At 41.2% G+C, this 19,860-nt stretch overlaps 2 protein-coding genes across 3 annotated transcripts; both read left to right on the top strand.

The window, feature by feature from the left end:
- The first annotated feature begins 466 nt into the window (after positions 1-466).
- On the top strand, positions 467-2,739 carry polr2gl (polymerase (RNA) II (DNA directed) polypeptide G-like). Its single transcript, XM_034598255.1, has 8 exons — positions 467-613; positions 900-1,009; positions 1,224-1,383; positions 1,571-1,621; positions 1,724-1,789; positions 1,996-2,067; positions 2,226-2,259; positions 2,617-2,739. Exons 1-8 carry the CDS (start codon positions 602-604, stop codon positions 2,628-2,630), a joined length of 519 nt encoding a protein of 172 aa, XP_034454146.1. The 5' UTR covers positions 467-601; the 3' UTR covers positions 2,631-2,739.
- A 250-nt stretch (positions 2,740-2,989) lies between these two features.
- eef1g (eukaryotic translation elongation factor 1 gamma) lies at positions 2,990-10,159 on the top strand. Of its 2 annotated transcripts, none has more exons than XM_034598253.1 (10): positions 2,990-3,132; positions 3,971-4,129; positions 4,369-4,432; positions 5,383-5,525; positions 6,556-6,699; positions 6,801-6,930; positions 7,208-7,409; positions 8,014-8,186; positions 8,830-8,988; positions 9,314-9,384. In XM_034598253.1, exons 1-10 carry the CDS (start codon positions 3,121-3,123, stop codon positions 9,367-9,369), a joined length of 1,242 nt encoding a protein of 413 aa, XP_034454144.1. In that variant the 5' UTR covers positions 2,990-3,120; the 3' UTR covers positions 9,370-9,384. The 2 variants fall into 2 exon arrangements, with proteins under 2 accessions (XP_034454144.1, XP_034454143.1); XM_034598252.1 differs by lacking the exon at positions 9,314-9,384 and adding an exon at positions 9,785-10,159 and having other exon boundaries at positions 2,993-3,132; positions 8,830-8,954.
- The last annotated feature ends 9,701 nt before the right edge of the window (positions 10,160-19,860 follow it).

Here is a 19,860-nt window from a genome sequence, read left to right as displayed (position 1 = left end):
ATAAATCAGTCACGATCCTAATATAATCAGCTCACGTACTAAAATTCAACCCATCACATATTGACTGACATTACAATTACCTGTGTGTGAAGTTTGGACAAACTGATAATCAGAGGCAGATTAATCGACCAATCCTGGGAAACTAGTCCAGTGGTTTATGGATGTCTCTGTTGACATCGGCGCACAGTCGGACTGGCCAATCACAGAGCAGCACTGAGTCAAGCCCGCTGTCTGTCGCCGCCCTCCTGCACTACCCCTCCACACCGCCAGGGGTCGGACTGTATGTGTGGAGCCATGCTTTGCTTCTATTGTCTATTGTTCAGAGTCGAAATAAAGCATTACTCAATGCTTAGAAATACGCATTTAGTTCTTTATTATCATATCCATTAACGTATTTGTGGATAGTATGAGATATTTATTCCAGTGACCGAATTCTTCCTGAAAGACCACAGCAGTCTCATTTCATCGACGGTTGACCCGCTGACCCGGAAGAGACTGTGTGGCGAATAAGCGTCAGGTTCATTCAATGACTGAAATGCGGTGGTTGTAAGTTTTCAAAACAATAATATTAACCAAGGTCTGATTGGACATCATACCCGAGATGTTTTACCATGTAAGTACGAGTATTATTCTCACTGTACGAGCTGGCTAATGGCAGAGAAGGGACGTTTATTTTAGAAAGGTCTGATTACCGTGATCGCTGCTTGGTTAGCATTGCTAATGTAGCTAAACAAAACTTCTCCAAATTCGTTTCTGTTTTGATCACATGCTGACACATTCGTTTGTCCCCCTTTCATCGCACGAACAGCAAACACAGACTCACGTTCACACGCCCTTTTACTGTTATTGCATCATTAATAACGGAAATCTTGTCTTGTACGTACTTTTTGTGCTCGCAGATTTCGTTGGAGCATGAAATCTTGCTACACCCGAGGTACTTTGGTCCAAACCTCCTCAACACCGTGAAGCAGAAGCTTTTCACAGAGGTGGAGGGAACCTGCACTGGCAAGTGAGTGGCTGCAACACTCAGCTATATGCAGGAGATTTAAATTGAATGGTTTGATCAATTTTGTTGATAATATATGGATTCAGATGTTAGTGAAGTTCCACAAACTTACATCACATGCACATTTACATTAGTTCACTCTATTCTATAAATATATTAATGTTGCATTCATATTCCAACATGGTTGTGACACCTCTTTTGAATTTCTCTCTTTCAGGTATGGCTTTGTGATTGCAGTCACCACCATTGACAACATTGGGGCAGGTGTAATCCAGCCAGGCAGAGGGTTCGTCCTGTACCCGGTCAAGTATAAGGCCATTGTGTTCCGCCCATTTAAGGGGGAAGTGGTGGACGCTGTTGTCACTCAGGTCAACAAGGTGAGCAGCAGTGCAGTGCATGTTGTTAAAACGTGTGTTCACATGTACACACTGTGATTCCAGTTAGATAAAATTGTATGTTGTCATTTTGAGCAAGATAATTATTTTGGTATATGTATAAGTGGAAGTCTTTATTATTGAATCACACAGATTTTAACTTTGTTATATATTTCACTTTTTCTTACAGGTTGGGTTGTTCACAGAAATCGGTCCCATGTCTTGCTTCATCTCTCGCCATGTGAGTCCTTGTAACATCTATAGTTGTTGCCTGAATTGCTTGCCTTTGGTACATGTTTATATTTATATCATATATCTTGTCTTTTCTTGTTTGTTTTTTTAGTCCATCCCTTCAGAAATGGAGTTTGACCCCAATTCCAACCCTCCTTGTTATAAGACAGTTGATGAGGTAAGAATATGCAGTGTTATTTGTATTATTATGTATAACATAATTAATAAACAAAACCAAAAAAATCGCGCCTGGAAATATTTCCCTCTTTTGGGTTTTAACAGCTTTTAAAATTAAACGATTAAATATAAAAATCCAGATCATTGAAGTCACACTTGTGTTAAAGAAGACATATGTTTTTAATGGTTTCCTCTGTTCTCTTCAAGGACATTGTTATCCAGCAAGATGATGAGATCCGGCTCAAGATTGTGGGAACAAGAGTGGATAAGAATGACATTGTAAGTGTATTCTTTCTTTAACAAAGGACCGATATTTCTGCATCAATACAGGAAAAGATGTGTGACTATATGTCAGATGTTACATTGTGATTCATAGAAATAATACAGTGTATGTTAATTGACTGTAAAATGCAAAAAAGTTTTTCTTTGTTTTTCAGTTTGCTATTGGATCTCTCATGGATGACTATCTGGGTGAGTATTATACCTCAGAACACTGTCATACAGGTGGTAGATGTGCTCATTAGACGGTCATTAATTGATAATATGTATTACATTATATGAAATTATTCAACACAATGAGGGAATTGTGATTCATAGTTTGACAAAATATATATTTTTTAAATTCTTTCAGTTTATTTTATGTGGTTGCAATAGAGCAAATATAGGATTCCTGAGGCTTGTGCTGCGAAGTTGTCTCAACATCCCCAGGATATGTCTTTGTTGTTTGGTCAAACTGAGTAAAAAACCAGTGTTGCTAACTAGTCTTACAACCGCGGTTATTTTTCTGCGGTTTTTTGATTGAAGTTCTCTTCCTCTCTTTTTTTCCAGGTCTTGTGAGCTAATTCACACCAGAAGATGCACGGGGAACATTTTATGTAGTAGTGTCTTTCTTTGTAATAATGGCTTTATTTTTCTACAGTGGTTGATATGGTTTGGTGACAGGCAGTGAAGCCCACAGCTACTTTTGTATTATTATCACGCTGTACAGACTGTATTTCAATTTTTTTTATTGGAAGTGATTCATTCAGTTTTTCTTTCATATGGAATTCATAATTTCCATCTCAACTGTATGTTTGTTTTTCTGTATGTGGGCAGTAATAAAGTATTTTATTTGTTCTTATATAGTTTTTTTTATCCTTGTCTATTTTAAAAACCTACATTCAGATATATTTTTAAATCTATTGCGTTGTGCTGAAACGTGGCAGAGCTTCACCCTGACGTACAAATCCAGAGCCGAAATGTGAACGCGGAAGTGTCACGGGCGCGCACGTCTGTTGGGCGTAAATACGTCAGAGGAGCGCGCCCTCGGTCTTTCTTTCTCTCGTCCTGAAGATGGCGGCAGGGGTGAGTAAGATGGAGAGATGGCCACAGATGCAGCTGCGTGTGAACTTTCTGACTCAATCCGCTTTACATCCGTCGCATCCGAGCTCTTTTCGAACTTCCCTCGGTATGATCCGTGTCCTGAGCGTGAGATGGAGCAGATAAAGTGTTTATTTATGGAGATGTTCATTCAGTTAGCTTGTGCTACACTGACGTAGCATTGAAAGTGAATGACGCCCCTCTCCTGGCGCAGGCTAGTGCCACGTTACCTTAAGCTATTTTCGTTCTGTGAAAATTACCTGCTAAATTGTTTAATATCTCGCTTTAATCTCTGTTTTGTTATCGCCCGGTTGGAGCTGTGTTCTCTGTAGCTTTTAGGGTTCGAAGGAAACTCCTTTGATTGTCTTAGCGGCTATGATGCTAGTTAGCCTTTGAAGCTAACAGATAGCCACGTGAATATCTTGGGTTTTTTTTGTGGCTCGTGCCCAAAACTATATTTGATTGCGGTAGTTCGCTTTTGTAAGTTATATTTAGGCGTCTTTTAAAGTGTCACCATGTCCCCTTTTTTATTTCAAGTGTGTAAGATGTGGCTAACCATCAGGTTTAAATGGCTTCATTCATTTGCGTCATTAAAACTCAATGTCCCATCATGCCCTGTAACTGGAGTGATGTACCAGTTTTGGCTCTAGACGTTTCAGTTATTTAACTGTACTTAATAAGACGTTGATATGAAAACATCTTAAGGCAACTCAACACGTTCTACATACAAAATTGTGACAAATTATTTCAAATTAAATCAATGTTTTATTTTTAATTCTATTTTTATTGTTGCAACTATTTCAATGTTGTCTCCTCGTTTCAGACTCTGTACTCGTACCCAGAGAACTGGCGGGCGTTCAAGGCCCAGATTGCAGCCCAGTACAGTGGCGCTCGCCTCAAAGTCGCCAGCAGCTCCCCTGCCTTCACCTTCGGGCAGACGAACCGCACTCCTGCCTTCCTCAACAACTTCCCTCTGGGCAAGGTGAGTGCTACCGGTTTTGTTGGTTTAATGGTATTGTCTCTCAGTTAAGCTGTGTTCAGCTTCAAAGGCCTTCCATCTTAGTCACTCTGGTTGCGATGTTAGGAATGAATATAACCAAAACTGTCTATATATATTCCTCACGTCAACGTATACACAAATTTTTAACTGGTTTGACTACACTGCTGTTGTGTGACTGCTAGTTACAATAAACTAAATAAGTCCCATTGTTTTGTTTGCAGGTACCGGCCTACCAGGGAGATGACGGCTTCTGTCTGTTTGAGAGCAATGCCATTGCTCATTACCGTAAGTCATCCATTGTATCACTAATCAAATGCTTAGTTTTACCCACTCTGGGTTAGGATGTTCATCCAGAACAGTGATTCTCAACCTGGTGGGATTGCAAGATAATATTTGGTGACATCCAGATGGTTGTAAGGATAAAGATATAAAGTCAATATTAACACCAAAATGTTTGTCCAACTGATAGGATATGCTTTAGAATGGGCGTTGAGGATGTTTGAGAGTCAGTCCTATTGGTAATAAATTGGTGCTTTGGCAAATCTAAAAAAAACTGTAAACTCCACTGGGGAAAGCTGTGTGTGGACCCCCCCTCCCTGTCATTGGGCAAGGCAGTGTCCAGATATGGCACCAAGTCTTAATCTGACAGGGGAAGAGAAACAGAACCATGTTCATCCCAGTCATCTCTGTTTCAGTGAGTTAAAGGCTGGTTCATGCTATGGGCACATCTAAGAAAAATTGAACCCAAAATTTAAGTTTTTTATTTTTAATTGCCTTCACGATTGACTAAGACTTTCACGAATGGCTCCACCTCTGACTGTAAGCTGCCAGTGAGGGTATTCTGGCCTTGCAACAGCTGCCTGGTGGCTCAAGGAGAAAGAAAAAATAAATAAGAGCGCCTCATGTTACCACATGATTTAATTGGACAGTTTCTGTCAGGACTTTAAATGTTTGTCACAGGTTTAGAGTTTCATCATGGCATGTCTGTCCAGTAAGCAAAATTAAATTCAGATTCTTTAAATATATTTGTTTTCGCAGTGGACAATATATTGTTCATTGTTGAGGTGGGCTAACAGTAGCATATGGTTACCTGTACTCCTAAAAGGAATACAACCATTATTAGGTCCACTCGTTGGATGGCTAAATGTTTTATTTCCCTATTATTTTTGCTTTAATGTGTCTAAAGGCAACATGCATTTTATTGATTTCTTAAATGTCAAATTTTTCAATTGCAGTGAGCAATGAGGTCCTGCGTGGTGCCACTCCCCAGGCCGCAGCCCAGGTGCTGCAGTGGGTGAGCTTCACTGACTCTGAGATCATCCCACCAGCCAGCGCATGGGTCTTCCCCACCCTGGGAATCATGCAGTTCAACAAGCAGGTACCTTACTCAGTTCTCTCTACGGTTTAACCTCTTGTTTATCTAGAGTCAACATACTCTAGTAGCTCAGTGTTTGGAAAGGGAGCCTAGAAATTGAGGTTGATGTAATTTATAGAACACAAGTACTGATCAGTAGAATCTTGTGTTCTACCATGACCTTCAAGAAAGGAAACATTTTGCTAGGTGAATGACGTGCAGTAATAATCAAGTCATTGAGTGTTGAATCAGAGCTGCTGCTCAAAATATTCGCACCTCACCACAATGTTTTTTTTTATGATGGATTTTGAGTTGGGCATAGAGAATTCTTGAACATTAGCTGTAGGCCTGGTGGGTTTGGTTTTAAGCCTAAATCTGTAACCCACATCAGTTTAGTGTTTTGACCCATATCTAAGGGAAGTGGATTTCTGACATGTTCTGAGAACACAAACCAATGCGGCTTAAGAATTATTTTAAAGCGGCCACTGCTTCTCTAACAATCTTTTTACTCAAGATATTCAGTCCCTCTTAAGTGCTTTTGAGAATTAGGAAAAAATAGGACTGATTGGCTGATCAGTAAAAAAAAATCTGTTGTCTGTTATTAAAGAATACACGCCTGCACTATAATGAGTCGTCTCTGTGGTAAACACATCGTGTCCCCTGTCTTTGGGCAAGGCAGTGTCCATTTATGGCACCAAGTCTTAATCTGATGGGGGAAGAGAAACTTGAAACCAAGTTCATCCCAGTCATCTCTGTTTGTGAGTTAAAGGCTGGTTCATGCTTTGGTTACAATTTAAGATACACTGACCGAGGTACTGAAATGTCCCTCTATTAGGTTCTTAGTTTGAGCCTTTTTGGCATTTTTGAAATGCTGAAGGGAAGTGAGTCATCTAGAAACTATATTCATTATACTGCATTTCTTGGACAAACATAAGACTTAAATGATTATTTGGTGCAAGAGTGCACTGCCCTGCTGTTGTGACTTGGCACTTAATTATATAGTAGGTTTCAAATGTAATCCTGCATCGTCATGTTTTTATCTGGCTTTGTGCAGGCCACAGAGCAGGCCAAGGAGGACATGAAGAAAGTCCTTACAGTGCTGAACCAACACCTGAACACCCGTACCTTCCTCGTTGGAGAGAGGGTCAGCCTAGCTGACATCACTGCGGTCTGCTCCATGCTCTGGCTCTACAAACAGGTTTGATGTGCACACCACAGCTAACATTGACAAGTCATGTGTAGTGATTTGAGTCTAGATGCTCTTTTCAAAAGATTTAACCTCTTCTTTCTAACCTCTAGGTCCTTGAGCCTTCTTTCCGTCAGCCATACCCCAACGTGACCCGCTGGTTTGTCACCTGCGTCAACCAGCCCCAGTTCAGGGCTGTCCTCGGAGAGGTCAAGCTGTGTGACAAGATGGCCCAGTTTGATGGTAATTCAACATTAATGAGATCAGACTTCACACCACATTAGCACATGACTACTCTTTTGAAGGGTGACAGTCATTTTCTGTTTCTAAATTCTTGTTCAGCGAAAATATTTTAAATGAGTTTTGTAGCCTTATGTTTTTTACATCTAATGGGCGTTGTGCAAATTGTCAAATTGCTTGGAATAGTTCACTTTTTATTTCCGAAGTCCTTGCCAGAGAGTAGCCCCAGAGAAGGCTAATAGAGGCATTAAACATGTTTTTCATTGTTCCATTTCTCCAGCCAAGAAGTTTGCAGAGATGCAGCCCAAGAAAGAATCCCCCCCTAAGAAAGAGAAGGCACCAAAAGAGGCAGCCAAGCCCCAGGAGAAGAAAGAGAAGAAAAAGGAAGAGAAAAAGCCTGTCCCAGAAGAGATGGATGAGTGTGATGCTGTTTTGGCTGCTGAGCCCAAAGCCAAGGACCCCTTTGCACACCTGCCAAAGAGGTAAACATCTGCAGGCTGTCCTTCTCCGTGGGGTTAGTTTTTGTAATGCATTTTAATTTTGACCTCCAGATTTGTTTCATGTCTAGCTAACAGTTTAAAGGTTTCTGAATGTGTTCTAGATGGAAGAATGTGTATAAGGTCTTATTCCAGCCGATCACTTCAGCAAAATATTTTTGAGTACTTTCCCTCGAGTTAAAATGAGTATTAATTAGTGGGTGGAGGGTGTTGACTCTCCATGACGCATTTGATTGTCACATTAAACCACATTGAATTGCTCACAAGCGAAGATGTTTGGTGTACACACTGTGTGTTGGTCAGTTACGGGCCTGTAAACTCCACATCTCCCCCCCCCTCCCTGTCAATGGGCAAGGCAGTGTCCAGCTATGGCACCAAGTCTTAATCTGACAGGGGAAGAGAAACAGAACCATGTTCATCCCAGTCATCTCTGTTTCAGTGAGTTAAAGGCTGGTTCATGCTATGGGCACATTTAAGAAAAATTGAATCCAAAATTTAAGGGTTTTTTTTACCATATCTGCTCACATTGTCATTCTCCTTATGTACAGAAAGCAGATGTGTACATGACCTGATCCGTTCTGTTTTTTAGCCCATTTGTTATGGATGAGTTCAAGAGGAAGTACTCCAACGAGGACACACTGACAGTAGCCCTTCCCCACTTCTGGGAGCACTTCGACAAAGAGGGGTACTCCATCTGGTACGGCCAGTACAAATTCCCCGAGGAGCTTACACTGACGTTTAAGAGCTGCAACCTTATCACAGGTGAGACACTGCAGCAGCCATTAGAACAAGTGCATTGATCTAAGGAAGTAACTTCAGCATATGACCCATATTTAAGGGAAGTGGATTTCTGACATGTTCTGAGAACACAAACCAATGCGGCTTAAGAATTATTTTAAAGCGACCACTGCTTCTCTAACAATCTTTTTACTCAAGATATTCAGTCCCTCTTAAGTGCTTTTGAGAATTAGGAAAAAATAGCAGTGTAATTAGCTGATCAGTAAAAGAAATCTGTTTGTTATTAAAGAATACACGCCTGCACTATAATGAGTCGTCTCTGTGGTAAAAGCATCGTGTCCCCTGTCTTTGGGCAAGGCGGTGTCCATTTATGGCACCAAGTCTTAATCTGACGGGGGAAGAGAAACTTGAAACCAAGTTCATCCCAGTCATCTCTGTTTGTGAGTTAAAGGCTGGTTCATGCTTTGGTTACAATTAAGACACACTGACCGAGGTACTGAAATGTCCCTCTATTAGGTTATCTTAGTTTGAGCCTTTTTGGCATTTTTGAAATGCTGAAGGGAAGTGAGTCATCTAGAAACAGAAACAATTTCTTCCGCACTTAACATTGTTGATTTATGTCGCTATTCATTAAAATGTCTGTGACTCAAATGTCGTTTATTTACAGGTATGTTCCAGCGCCTGGACAAACTGAGAAAGAGTGCCTTTGCTAGTGTCGTCTTGTTTGGCACCAACAATGACGGCTGCATCTCTGGTCTGTGGGTCTTCAGAGGCCAAGAGCTGGCTTTCCCTGTAAGTTTTCAAAAAACTTTGAACACACTTTTCATTGTGTTCTGACTTCACAACATGCCCACTCAAGCATGTACTGCCAGTTTTGTCAAAGTGGTTTGTTTCAGACAAAGACGGTATGTTTGCATAGTTGCTGGACTAATGTCCTCCTAAGCTGCTTCTAAAAAATATGCAATATATTTTGGAGTCAGGATATACATGGTCTGGCTGAAGACATGTATTGTCTGATTCATAAACATTCTTTAAAAAATACGACTTGACATTTAAGAATACACAATTTTGTGTGTTAAAATGCAGACTATAATTGTTGGGTAGAAATAGGCCTGCACTACAGGAGTCATCCCTCTGTGGTGAAAGCAGTGTGTCCCCTGTCTTTGGGCAAGGCAGTGTCCATTCATGGCACCAAGTCTTAATCTGATGGGGGAAGAAAAACTTGAGACCATGTTCATCCCAGTCAACTCTGCTTGTGAGTAAAAGGCTGGTTCATGCTATGGGCACATTTAACAATATCATAGATTCAAAATTTAAATTTCAGTGTTGAGTTGAGATGTCTGTACAGCTTTAGTTTGAGCCTCCTTCTCTGGATTGCCTCTCAAAATTACATGGTGTGAGACGGAGACAAAGAAAATGACTTATTGGTAAATTCTTTGAAATTTGGCTGCATCTTGCATGGTCTGCATTTGAATGCACTCTATTTGAAGTATTCCCTGTTGGATATGCTGACCTGAGTATTCATCTGATTACCAGTGGTGTCTAGGTTACCTGTTGTTCAAACCTTCAGGGTAATTAGCTACCAATCATATAACTCACTGTTTTGTTTCCTCCTCCCCCAGCTGTCTCCAGACTGGCAGATCGACTATGAATCATACGACTGGCGCAAGCTGGATTGTGACAGCGAGGAGTGCAAGACCATGGTGAAGGAGTACTTTGCCTGGGAGGGAGACTTTAAGCATGTTGGTAAAGCCTTCAACCAGGGCAAGATCTTCAAGTGAAAAGGACTCTGGGACAGGACGGTGTAAAGAAAGCACTCGGCGCTTCAGCTCTTCAAAACTTAAACCTATGGACTTTCAGCCAACACGTGCTAACTTAACTTCAAGAATGACTTGGATCGACAGTGTTTAAAGACAAATGAAATATTTCAGTGGCCCCAAACTGGTTTTTTGTTCGACCTGCGAAATAAAGCATTTTCCGTAATGCAATCTGTGGGATTTCATGTCTGGTGTATGATTTCATTCTAAATGTTTATAAAAGTGATAACTCGTCTACAAGTGCATTCATCTTTCTAAGTCCTTTCCAGTCAAGAGAACCACCCAGGAAAAAGACCAATTGAGAAAAAGTTATTCTTTGCTACACTTAAAGACAATAAAGGTGTATTCACTTGGTACACTGACTCACCGTTGTTGTGCAACAGTGCTAATGACTACACCCAACATTTATACTGGGTGTGGTTGGATGAAATCGTATCTAAACTTTCAACAAAGCTTTTTAGCTCCATAGCATGAGACTGACATTTAAGATTTACCACATGTACTTAATTTTCCACTTAATATTAATTTGGGAATGAGCCATTGCATTTAGCATATAGAAAACGCCATTGTTTCGTTACTCCCAAGCCGTTGCCCTGCCTTGAGCAGTGTTGGTTGCAGTACCCTCTGCCGTCTGCAGAGGTCAGACAAAGACTTATCACTGAGAAACGGTTGAATGAGCCTCACCCAGCAGAGAACAAATGAGTGGCCAGAGCTCTGTGGTTTGCACAAACTAAGACAAGAATGTCATCTGCTTTAAACTATGGGCCCTTGTTTTGATGTTGCTTTTGCTTCCCCAAGGAGAGGAAGCCTGGAACAAATCTTAATGAAAAACAGTCAAAAACAAAACTAACTTCAGATGCCTCTTGAACAAGATACCAAGACTGTTACCATATAGTTTATCGAAACGTTTTGGTTAAATCCACGTACATAAACGATAATCAGCGTTGATGAACTTAGAAATGCCTGGAAACTGACTCACACCAACCAAGTTTTTTTTTTTTGGCAGACTTGTGCCGGTAAGAAATGCGATTTGACAGATATAGAACATCTCTTGGTTTGATCACACCCAGCTCAAATGCAAAAAGGCCTGTTTCAGAGCCTACCTCTATAAGATGGTATCCTTATTTCCATTTACAGGAAGAGACCACGAAAAGACCATTTCAAGTAAAAAAACATCCTTTAATTAGCTATCATCACTATGGAGGACAAACATGTTTATGAAGCCAGGGAATTCGTCTGCCAGGTCAACAGTAATACCAGGGTGAAGACAAAGGACTTGATTTGATCGGACACACCCAACTGTGTGAAAGTTTGTCCAACACTTTGGATTGTTTGTTGTGCGTTTGCACACCTGCATCCAGGCGTATATTTTCACCACTGCCCTAGCTGATTTCTTTGTCCGGTTCTTTGTTTGTTCTACATTCAGTACAGCAAACCAGGGCACCTGGACCCGCCCATATAATATCTAGTGATGTTAACATTATGAATTCACATTATCTTGAAATATATATTTGTGATGTTGGGTAACATTTAGAACAGTTATCCTTTGTTTAGTGCTGAGGTTTAGAAAACCCTGGGTGGGTCTCTTTGTTTCTGACACACACGAGAGATGCACATCCCAGAGTGAGTCAAATGTGTCATTTTTTCCAGCTTACCAAGCATGAGTCAAGATCACTTTGGCGCAACCATCATCCACTGTAGTATTGAATCAAGGAGGCCATTTTAGTTTGTTCTGTGGTCTCATGGAAATCAGAAAATGGAAATGTTCCCATAACAGTGAAGCGCCCAAGTCCTTGAACACATGACTCACCCATCCTGTGGATCACGGTGGAAGAGGGCTGTAACTTGAGCAAATAACTTCGGCTTCACCCACAGCATCGCAGCAGTTACAACACGGCTGATGACTAACCCTTTGATTGCCGAAGGAGTGGCGTTACAAAGGCCTTTTCATCTCTCAATCACAGATACTTTTAATGTCAGCACAACACACACGGGTTTATGGCTTTTGAGGTGATTGTCTTATGCAAAAGTAGCAACACAAAGTCCATAAAATACTCTGATCCTTGTTTGTGTCGAGTAACTGCAGAGTTAAACAGCTAAACTAAAGTAAGCCACAAGAACAATGTGCAGTCTTATGCCAATGGCAACATTTTCTCTTCCAGCCCTGCCAACCTTCCTCCCCCTGGTCTTCATTTCTCTCTTGGCCGCACACTCACTACCTCTTTTTCCTTCCTCTCTCTGCGATTCCTCGCTCCCCGGTCCTTTTTTTTTTTTCTCTACGTCCGCAGACGAGAGGGGGATTTCTCTTAAAAGCAGTTGCAGCAGTGAGGAGTGCTGGCGAGGGAGGAACACAGAGAGAGGCTGTATTGTTTCGCCACACTAGGTCCCTGTGTGGCTGTCAGCCCCCCGTAGGAGCTTTAGGCATGGTATGCATGTGCTGAGCATATGGCGGTTTCAGGACGCACATCTGGAAAAGACTGAGGTGGTCGGTGGAGGGCTTGGAACTGAGAGGTGGAAGAGCTAACACTGGGGAGTCGGATGTGGAAATCCAACGCAGATTTCTCTGAGGAGCGTCAATTGGCTTTCACATTTTTTGACTAAAAAGACAGAAGAATGTGTAGATTGTTTTTGAGGGTTATAAATGTCGCAGCAAGTCCTCCACTAGATATCTTCTTCCCCTCCCTGCAGCTTTATCAGTCAATATTAGAGTGTGTCATTGTTGTAGGGACGTCTCTCGTGGACAGAGACGGCACTGAGCCACCACACATAGTCCCACCCTCAAAGTTTTATGGAGTTTTCCCGAGACGCTGTCTGGGGTTGGGTTTCAAGTCCCACAAAAATACATTAAACCCGAGCAGTAGGAATGGGGCCAGGAAAACGGACACTTAGTCAGCATTTGAGGGTTAATTCACCTCGTGTGTGCTCTCTTTGCAGTCGAATTGCATCTTGGGACATGGGAAAACTAACTGGGTTTCGAGCAGAGGCAAGCAGGGCCTCTGATAAGAGAAGAGAAGAGAATTATGGAAGCCAAAATTTTGAAATGCACATCTGCATGCATCAGATTGCATCTCTTCCATGAGGCAAAAAAAGTGATCTTCGGATCTTAACCTCTCTTCCATGACTGAGGGGCGTTCCTTCCTATTCGTGCACCTAATGGGGTCTCAGCTGCACATTTCTCTTTGGCACTAAAACACAGCATAGTAATTCAGCACTGGAATGGAATGAGAGGGGTCAAAGGTGGTTCTGCTGAGGGGAAATAGCTGAAATAGGCAGGGAAAGGTGAGTTGATATAGTAACCGAGCAGGCCTGACTCTATGAGAATGCCTGCGATTGACACCTTTAAACAATTCGTTTTTAAAAGAAGCAAATTATTACACTGACGTCTTTTCTCGGCGAGATTGCGTTGCCACGGAGGTTGCCTGAGTGAGAGAGGAGAGGAAAGTGTGTGACATGAAGGAAGAGAGGAGGAGAGGTACGGCAGAGGGAAAACAGACAGCCCCTGCACTTTTGGACATGAAACCCCAGAGTTGCCTCGGTCTCATATTACCAGAATCTGGAGGTGGAGCATGAGGAGTGTTGTTGTCAAACTACAGCAAAACTGTAATATGCACTACCATGGCGACCATGCGCATAAATATTGATCCCTGGCGTTGAAAAACAAACCTTAGTAACACAATGAAATAAAAGTATAATAGAAATAACAAAACGTTGACTTTCCTCATCCTTCCAGTTGATGCACAACTTGGCATCCAGCATTACAAAAAGTAACTTTATGATAAAAGGTGACTCATCATAGTGTCTGCTGCTTTGTGGTGTGGGTGTGTACTGAACCTTCAATCTTTAAATGGGCCCTATCTATTATCTCCTTAGAAAACTTAAGTACAACTGTCTCTCTTCTTGTAAATAGGTTAAATTGCAGGTTTAAGGGCGTACGACCAGCAGTTTGTCGTTACTAACATAGTTTCACTTCTTTCCAAAACATTTGATTTCCTCTTTTCAATTCCAACTCATTCATGTAAAGAGGCAGTTTAGACCGAGAGGAGCTTCCAGCGAGGGTACGAAAAGATACCCCTGACTCGCTTGGGGGAGAAATTGACCCCCGCTTCATGTATTGACTTGTTGGGAGCTTTACATCTAACCCAGTGAAATAGTTGCAGTGTTGGAACATTTACAGCTATGACTGGAATGTGCTGGGAAGGTATCTTCTTGTGTTGAAACACAACAGATGGGAGGTGATTCACAGGGAGGAGACACTCCTACACAAAAAAAACAACCTTATCCCCCTTATCGCTCCAAATGGGTCAATAATTCAGAACAATTGAAGAGTGAGTGATTTTCAGAGACTGTAAAGAAACTGATCACACAGTGGGTTTATCCAGTAGATAGGAAACACAGTGATGTTTGTGTGTCAAATCTGTGGGGTTGCTTCACCGTCTCTGGGCTGATTAGTTGAAACAATTGGGCAACAGTGACGCTACGTTTTCAGTAACACTATTACGCTGTCTGCACAACGACTGTGGGAGCAAGACCCAACCTGAGAAAGGTGTTCCCTGCGTCAGTTTGTTTAGAGGAGCTTACTGTCCACACCCTGCTTTGAGGAAACAGGAAGGAGGGAGGAGAGATCATCATGCCTAAAAAAAAAAATGTAATAACCTAAACACAACAAACTTTGGTTAATAAAGTGGAGTAGAGTTTCTTATGATGTTGCAAACAGCTTCGTGGCATGTGATATTTATCCATACACACACAGGGCATTGCTATGGAAACATCCCTGCTAGTACCTACCCCCTTGCTTATTATGTTGCTATAGCAGCCATCCCAGAATAGTTTCCCTTTTTTTCTCTTCTGCGTCCCTCCCTCGTGTTCGTGACTCACAACGTGCAGTGGAAACCACAGTTCAGTTGGTCTCTTATTCCCCTTTTCTCCCCTTTGCATTCCTCTCTTACCAAAGGCACAACTCGCTCCTCTGAATCATCAGTGTGTTTATGCGTGTGTTTGTGTGTGTGTTGAGTAAGGAAGCCCACACTGCGGGGAATTCCACAAAGATTGCAAATGATGAGTTACTATGGTGATGGCAAATATCAGGCAGCGTGACCTGTGCGCTGCAAGATAGTGTATCTTGAGTACTGCACACTGTCATTAGCTGAGTGGGATTTCTTTGTGGCTGTAATCTCTCCATGGACACACTGAGCTCCCAGTGGGTACTTTATGTCCACTTTGTTTTGAGAACTTCCAGCTCATGTATTCACAGGGCTCCAGGGGCAGGGGAGCACAACATCACATGTATGGGAATACGCTGCATCCCGTGTAACAAATAATAAGTTGGGAATTGAGTTGAGGGTGATTTTCTTTTTTTGCCAACGTGTCGAACGGGAACGCCATCGCTGCGGGTTTTCTGTAGCTCCTAATGAATTTGAGCAGGATGAAGGAAATCCAATCATCAGCGCTAATTAAATTAACTTAAATTGAATTTAAAAAAGGGCTTCACAAAGTTGATGAGGCGGTTTCTTAGCTTTTACAGCTTTACGTGTTTTTTCCCCCAATTATATTTAAACCTCCACTGGTTTCTGTTTGAGAGAAAAAGGAAAAGTGATAAAAGTAGAAATGACACTCTGTTCAAACTGCTATAAATCAATATTATGATAATGACTATGCTTCAGATGACAATGTGAGAACGATGTGATGTTGTGAAAGAGGCGGCTTGTGATGACCTTACAGGGAATTATCACCTGACTGTTTAGCTTGCCTCAGCTTTAAAGTGAGTCCCTGCTCTTTGTTTAAGTTCAACTTAACTTTATTTTGTTCCCTCTCTCAGCATCGTTTTCCCCTGCAGCTGACAGCTGTTTTCAGACTGAAAGATGTAATCTACAACAATCTGTGGAGACGTGTTATAAACAAATTATAACATGTGTCATGTTTTGTGTAAAGTTCACTGACCTTTAACTACAGTATATTCCTCTAAAATAAGTACAGTGGAGCAACAGGTGGAATATTTTCCTCTGAGATCTTCTGACGAAGCTAAAAGAATAAAGTAGCATTCATTTGGCAACATTCATCAAATGCTACTGAATTAATTGATAACACTTCACCACTCAGTATAGAAGAACAAATCTAACGTATTTGTGCAATAGTCTCAGACGTTAATCGACTAGGTAAAAGTAAGGAGCTGTGTTAGCGTTTCGAGATGACACTGAAAAAATAGTCTACAGCAAAAAAAGGTTGAAAATCAGGTTATTCATATTCAGACGGTAATTATATACCTGTTCTGTCAATTTTCTTTTCTTTCCTCATCCATATTTTATTACAGTGCATGGGATTATATCGCAATGCTTTGTTGATAATGTGACATAAATACTATGTGGATCTTAAGCGATGTAATAACAATCTGTGGAGTCAATGACTTTATTTAATTAAGGTTGTTACGTACCCGACAATGCAGATAAGAAAAGTCATTGTCCTGAGTCAAACCCTGGGAGCTGAAAGAGTAGATGCTGCAGCTGATGACAAATAACAAGCATTTATTACAATCTTCATTCTGACTTCCAATATTATTAGTTAATAAACTGGAAATAGTGGTGGGAACATGTGATAGGTCACCATCAATGCTGCCTATTTTCTCAGCTTTTTTAAGTAATCTTTGCCAACTGTGTACTTTTTCTTATCATGAAGAACATAAGCTGAATTTGCTAAATGTTTCCCTTGACATTCTGCTAGACTGACAATGATTGTTTGACCGTGTTTATCTCATTGGGTCTTCAGCACTGGCTGCTCAAACACTTGTCACAACACTGACAATGTTGCATTGTGTGAAAAAAATCCAATGTGGTTGGTTTACAAAGAACTCTTCTATTTACACACAATCTGGTTTGTGTAGTAAAGTGCCTGCTTTTAACAATGATCCTTCCAAAAGCAAACTGGACTGGACTGAACTTTTGGGTTTACTGACATTCTCAAGTGAACCCAAATGTAGCAAATAAGAGCAGTCTCACTGAAAACACTTTGAACAGGTTTGCTGTTAATGTAAATCAGTTATTTTGTTTCCTGAATATGTGACCCATGCATATTTTCGAACTATTTGAGTTTGACTTCTGCAGCAGACACACACAAGATTAAAAAGAGCAGCAAACACTGAGCTACTTCATAAAGCATAGATTATCTGGAATCAAATCCTTCTATTGTATGTCATGTTCTCAAAAACGATCTTGATGACTAATACAAACAGGCCATTTGCAAAGGACACTGCCCACGTTGTCTGGATTTAGGAAAGAATTCCAATTCCAATTCCTGTGACGTTTTGCAAATATAATTCAAGAATTGTGTATTTCGTAACCTTTTCCTAATCTTCTTTCAAAACTATTGCACATTTTTGGGGTTAATAACTCTCTCTCTCTCTCTTTCTCTCTCTCTCTCTCCCAGATAATTCCTTTGTGTCTGATTAAACTGCGTTACACAATCAAATGTGCCGTTCCCACCCATCTGGCTCTCATGACTCTGGGCACAGCCAAATAGTTGCTCAAGCATATTTGATAGAACATAAATAATCATTAGATCCAGGTGTGATGTCCCTTTGCTTTGACCATATCACAAGTTAGAGTTTTGCTCAGTGCCGTGTGACTTGTCTTATCGTGCAGGAGACATTAATCACACATACATGCACACCCTCATTTTGACCGTTCATCTATCTAATCCCCTGATTTTCCTTCCCTCTACAGTCTGAGCTTCCCTGTTTTCATTGTAGTCATGGGCCGTGACTCATCGTGCGTCTGAGCCAAACTATTTGCGTTCGTTCACACTGGCTGACACACCTAGGACCAGGAAACACACCCATTCCCACATATCCTTGTATTCAAGTGACCTGCCACAAAGCAGTGACAGGCACACTGGATTGCGTCTATAAAAACATGCACAAGACGTGCAAAATATTTAGGACATGGTGCAGAGGTTTAGTTTTATGGCCCTTGCACAACCCACATTTTAGACGTCTAGAAGCTCGTTCTCCAACTCTTCTGCCTCCAACTCCTGCTGTTGATTTATTTTGACTTCACGAGTGTGAAATACGGTGGCAGAGACAGCTCAGCGCATTGCAACTCAAGAAAACATGTGCAAATTGACAACACAAGCAAACAACAAACATGTTGGAGAGTGTATATTTGGTTGTGATGTGTGATGTCTGCAGTGCATTTAGGGTTCTTCTTCATTTAAGGCAAATATGGTTCTTCTGCAGTAAAGTAACACAGCGTGGCAAGTGTTTACTGTGGGGATGTTATGTGACCATAAACATTGGAAAACCTGCAGAAAAGTCGTTGGGCAGCACACAGTTGGGACAGGAGTCCTGCTGTTTACACACGCACACTTCATAGGAGTTGTCTGCCTGTAAGCAGCAATCGCTCTAAGCTGAAACTGTGCTTCAAAGGCAGCAACACAGCCACACCTTAGTGGTAAAAAGTCAAGCACGTGTGAAGCTAATCAAACAGGTGCAGTAGCAGGTCATATATCACATTTCAACAAAGAAGGCAATATATAAGGAATCAGGTCAAATTGTAAAAGCAAGACAATGCAAAACAGAAGCATTTAACAAGAAATTAGAAGAATTACATAGAGAATAAAAAATTTAAAAAAAATGTTAAGAGTTGCAGAGGATCTGAAGTTGTCTGGGAGCTTGTTCTACAAATATGGAGCATAAAAACTGGACGCCACATCTCCATTATTTAGTCTGGGGACAGAAAGCAGACCTGGATGGTTCATAATGTACAGCAGTAATGTATTTTGGCCAAACCATTCAGTGCTTTATAAAAACAAAAAGAAAAGAAATATCTCAGGATGAAAAAGCAGAGCCATACACGTAGGGGACAATGAAGGAAATGCCAAGAGAGTGTTTGGTGATAAGAGCTGATGCTGGTGTCGATATGGCCTAAACAAAAACATGTGATCTCCGCTGCAGAGTTAACTGCTGCGTTGTGCATTTGTGAAAGGAAACCATGGGAGGGTGTTGGGAGAATTGGGTCCGGACTTTCTTCGGAGGTTGCCTTGTCTGAAAACAGCTTTATTGTTAAGGTTAGGAAGAATTTTGAATTTTTTTTAGAAGATAAATGCATCAGTATTGCCAGATGTACGATAATTATCGTATTTGTACGATAACTTTCCTCTCTGATCTCTCTGTACGAACAATAGCGGATGATGTATGATAATTTGATCATTTTGTGATAATGAACGTGGCCGTCAAGTCGTGATGCCATTACTTGCGTCTTGCGAGCTGAACACAAGTCTTTCCTGTCACATGTTTCAAAATAAGAGCCTTGTGCCTTGCGCCTAAATCGCTTCGAAACATCGGCATTGAGCGTACCCTCCCTACTCTGGTCGCGTACAATAATTTTCATCAAAATACGATGATTTTAAGATTCTGGTACAATACTGGTACATTTCCCATCTGGCAGCGCTGAAATGCATGTGTTTTTTCCAAATCCTGCTGAGACATAAGTCCTTTGAATTACCTAATATAAATGATGATAGAATTTTATAAGAGACCTCTGTCAATAGGAGGTAAAGGTGTCACTGACCTTTCCATTTCTTTGGTTTAAAATGTTTTATTACAGTCCAAAGAGTGAATACCACACGCTTCACACATTCTTTAGGGCCTCTGCTTATCTTACACATAGTTGTGATTACTCCTTCACTTTTATCTCTGTGTGCACACAACTACAAACACACTTACACACGCAGAATAACACACTTACACACACATATACACAGAGTGGGTCCTCCCTCTGTGGGAGAGCTGACCCCTGTTTGGAGAGAAAACCAAATCAGAGCTCTCTGCCATAATGGTGTGATGTGGTAATGTTAAAATGTGTGTACGCACGTGCGTGCATGCACAAGCACAA

The sequence above is a fragment of the Hippoglossus hippoglossus genome, chromosome 10 (genome assembly GCF_009819705.1).
Source record: "Hippoglossus hippoglossus isolate fHipHip1 chromosome 10, fHipHip1.pri, whole genome shotgun sequence".
Classification (NCBI taxonomy): Eukaryota; Metazoa; Chordata; class Actinopteri; order Pleuronectiformes; family Pleuronectidae; genus Hippoglossus; species Hippoglossus hippoglossus.
This window is presented reverse-complemented; position numbering and strand designations above follow the sequence as displayed.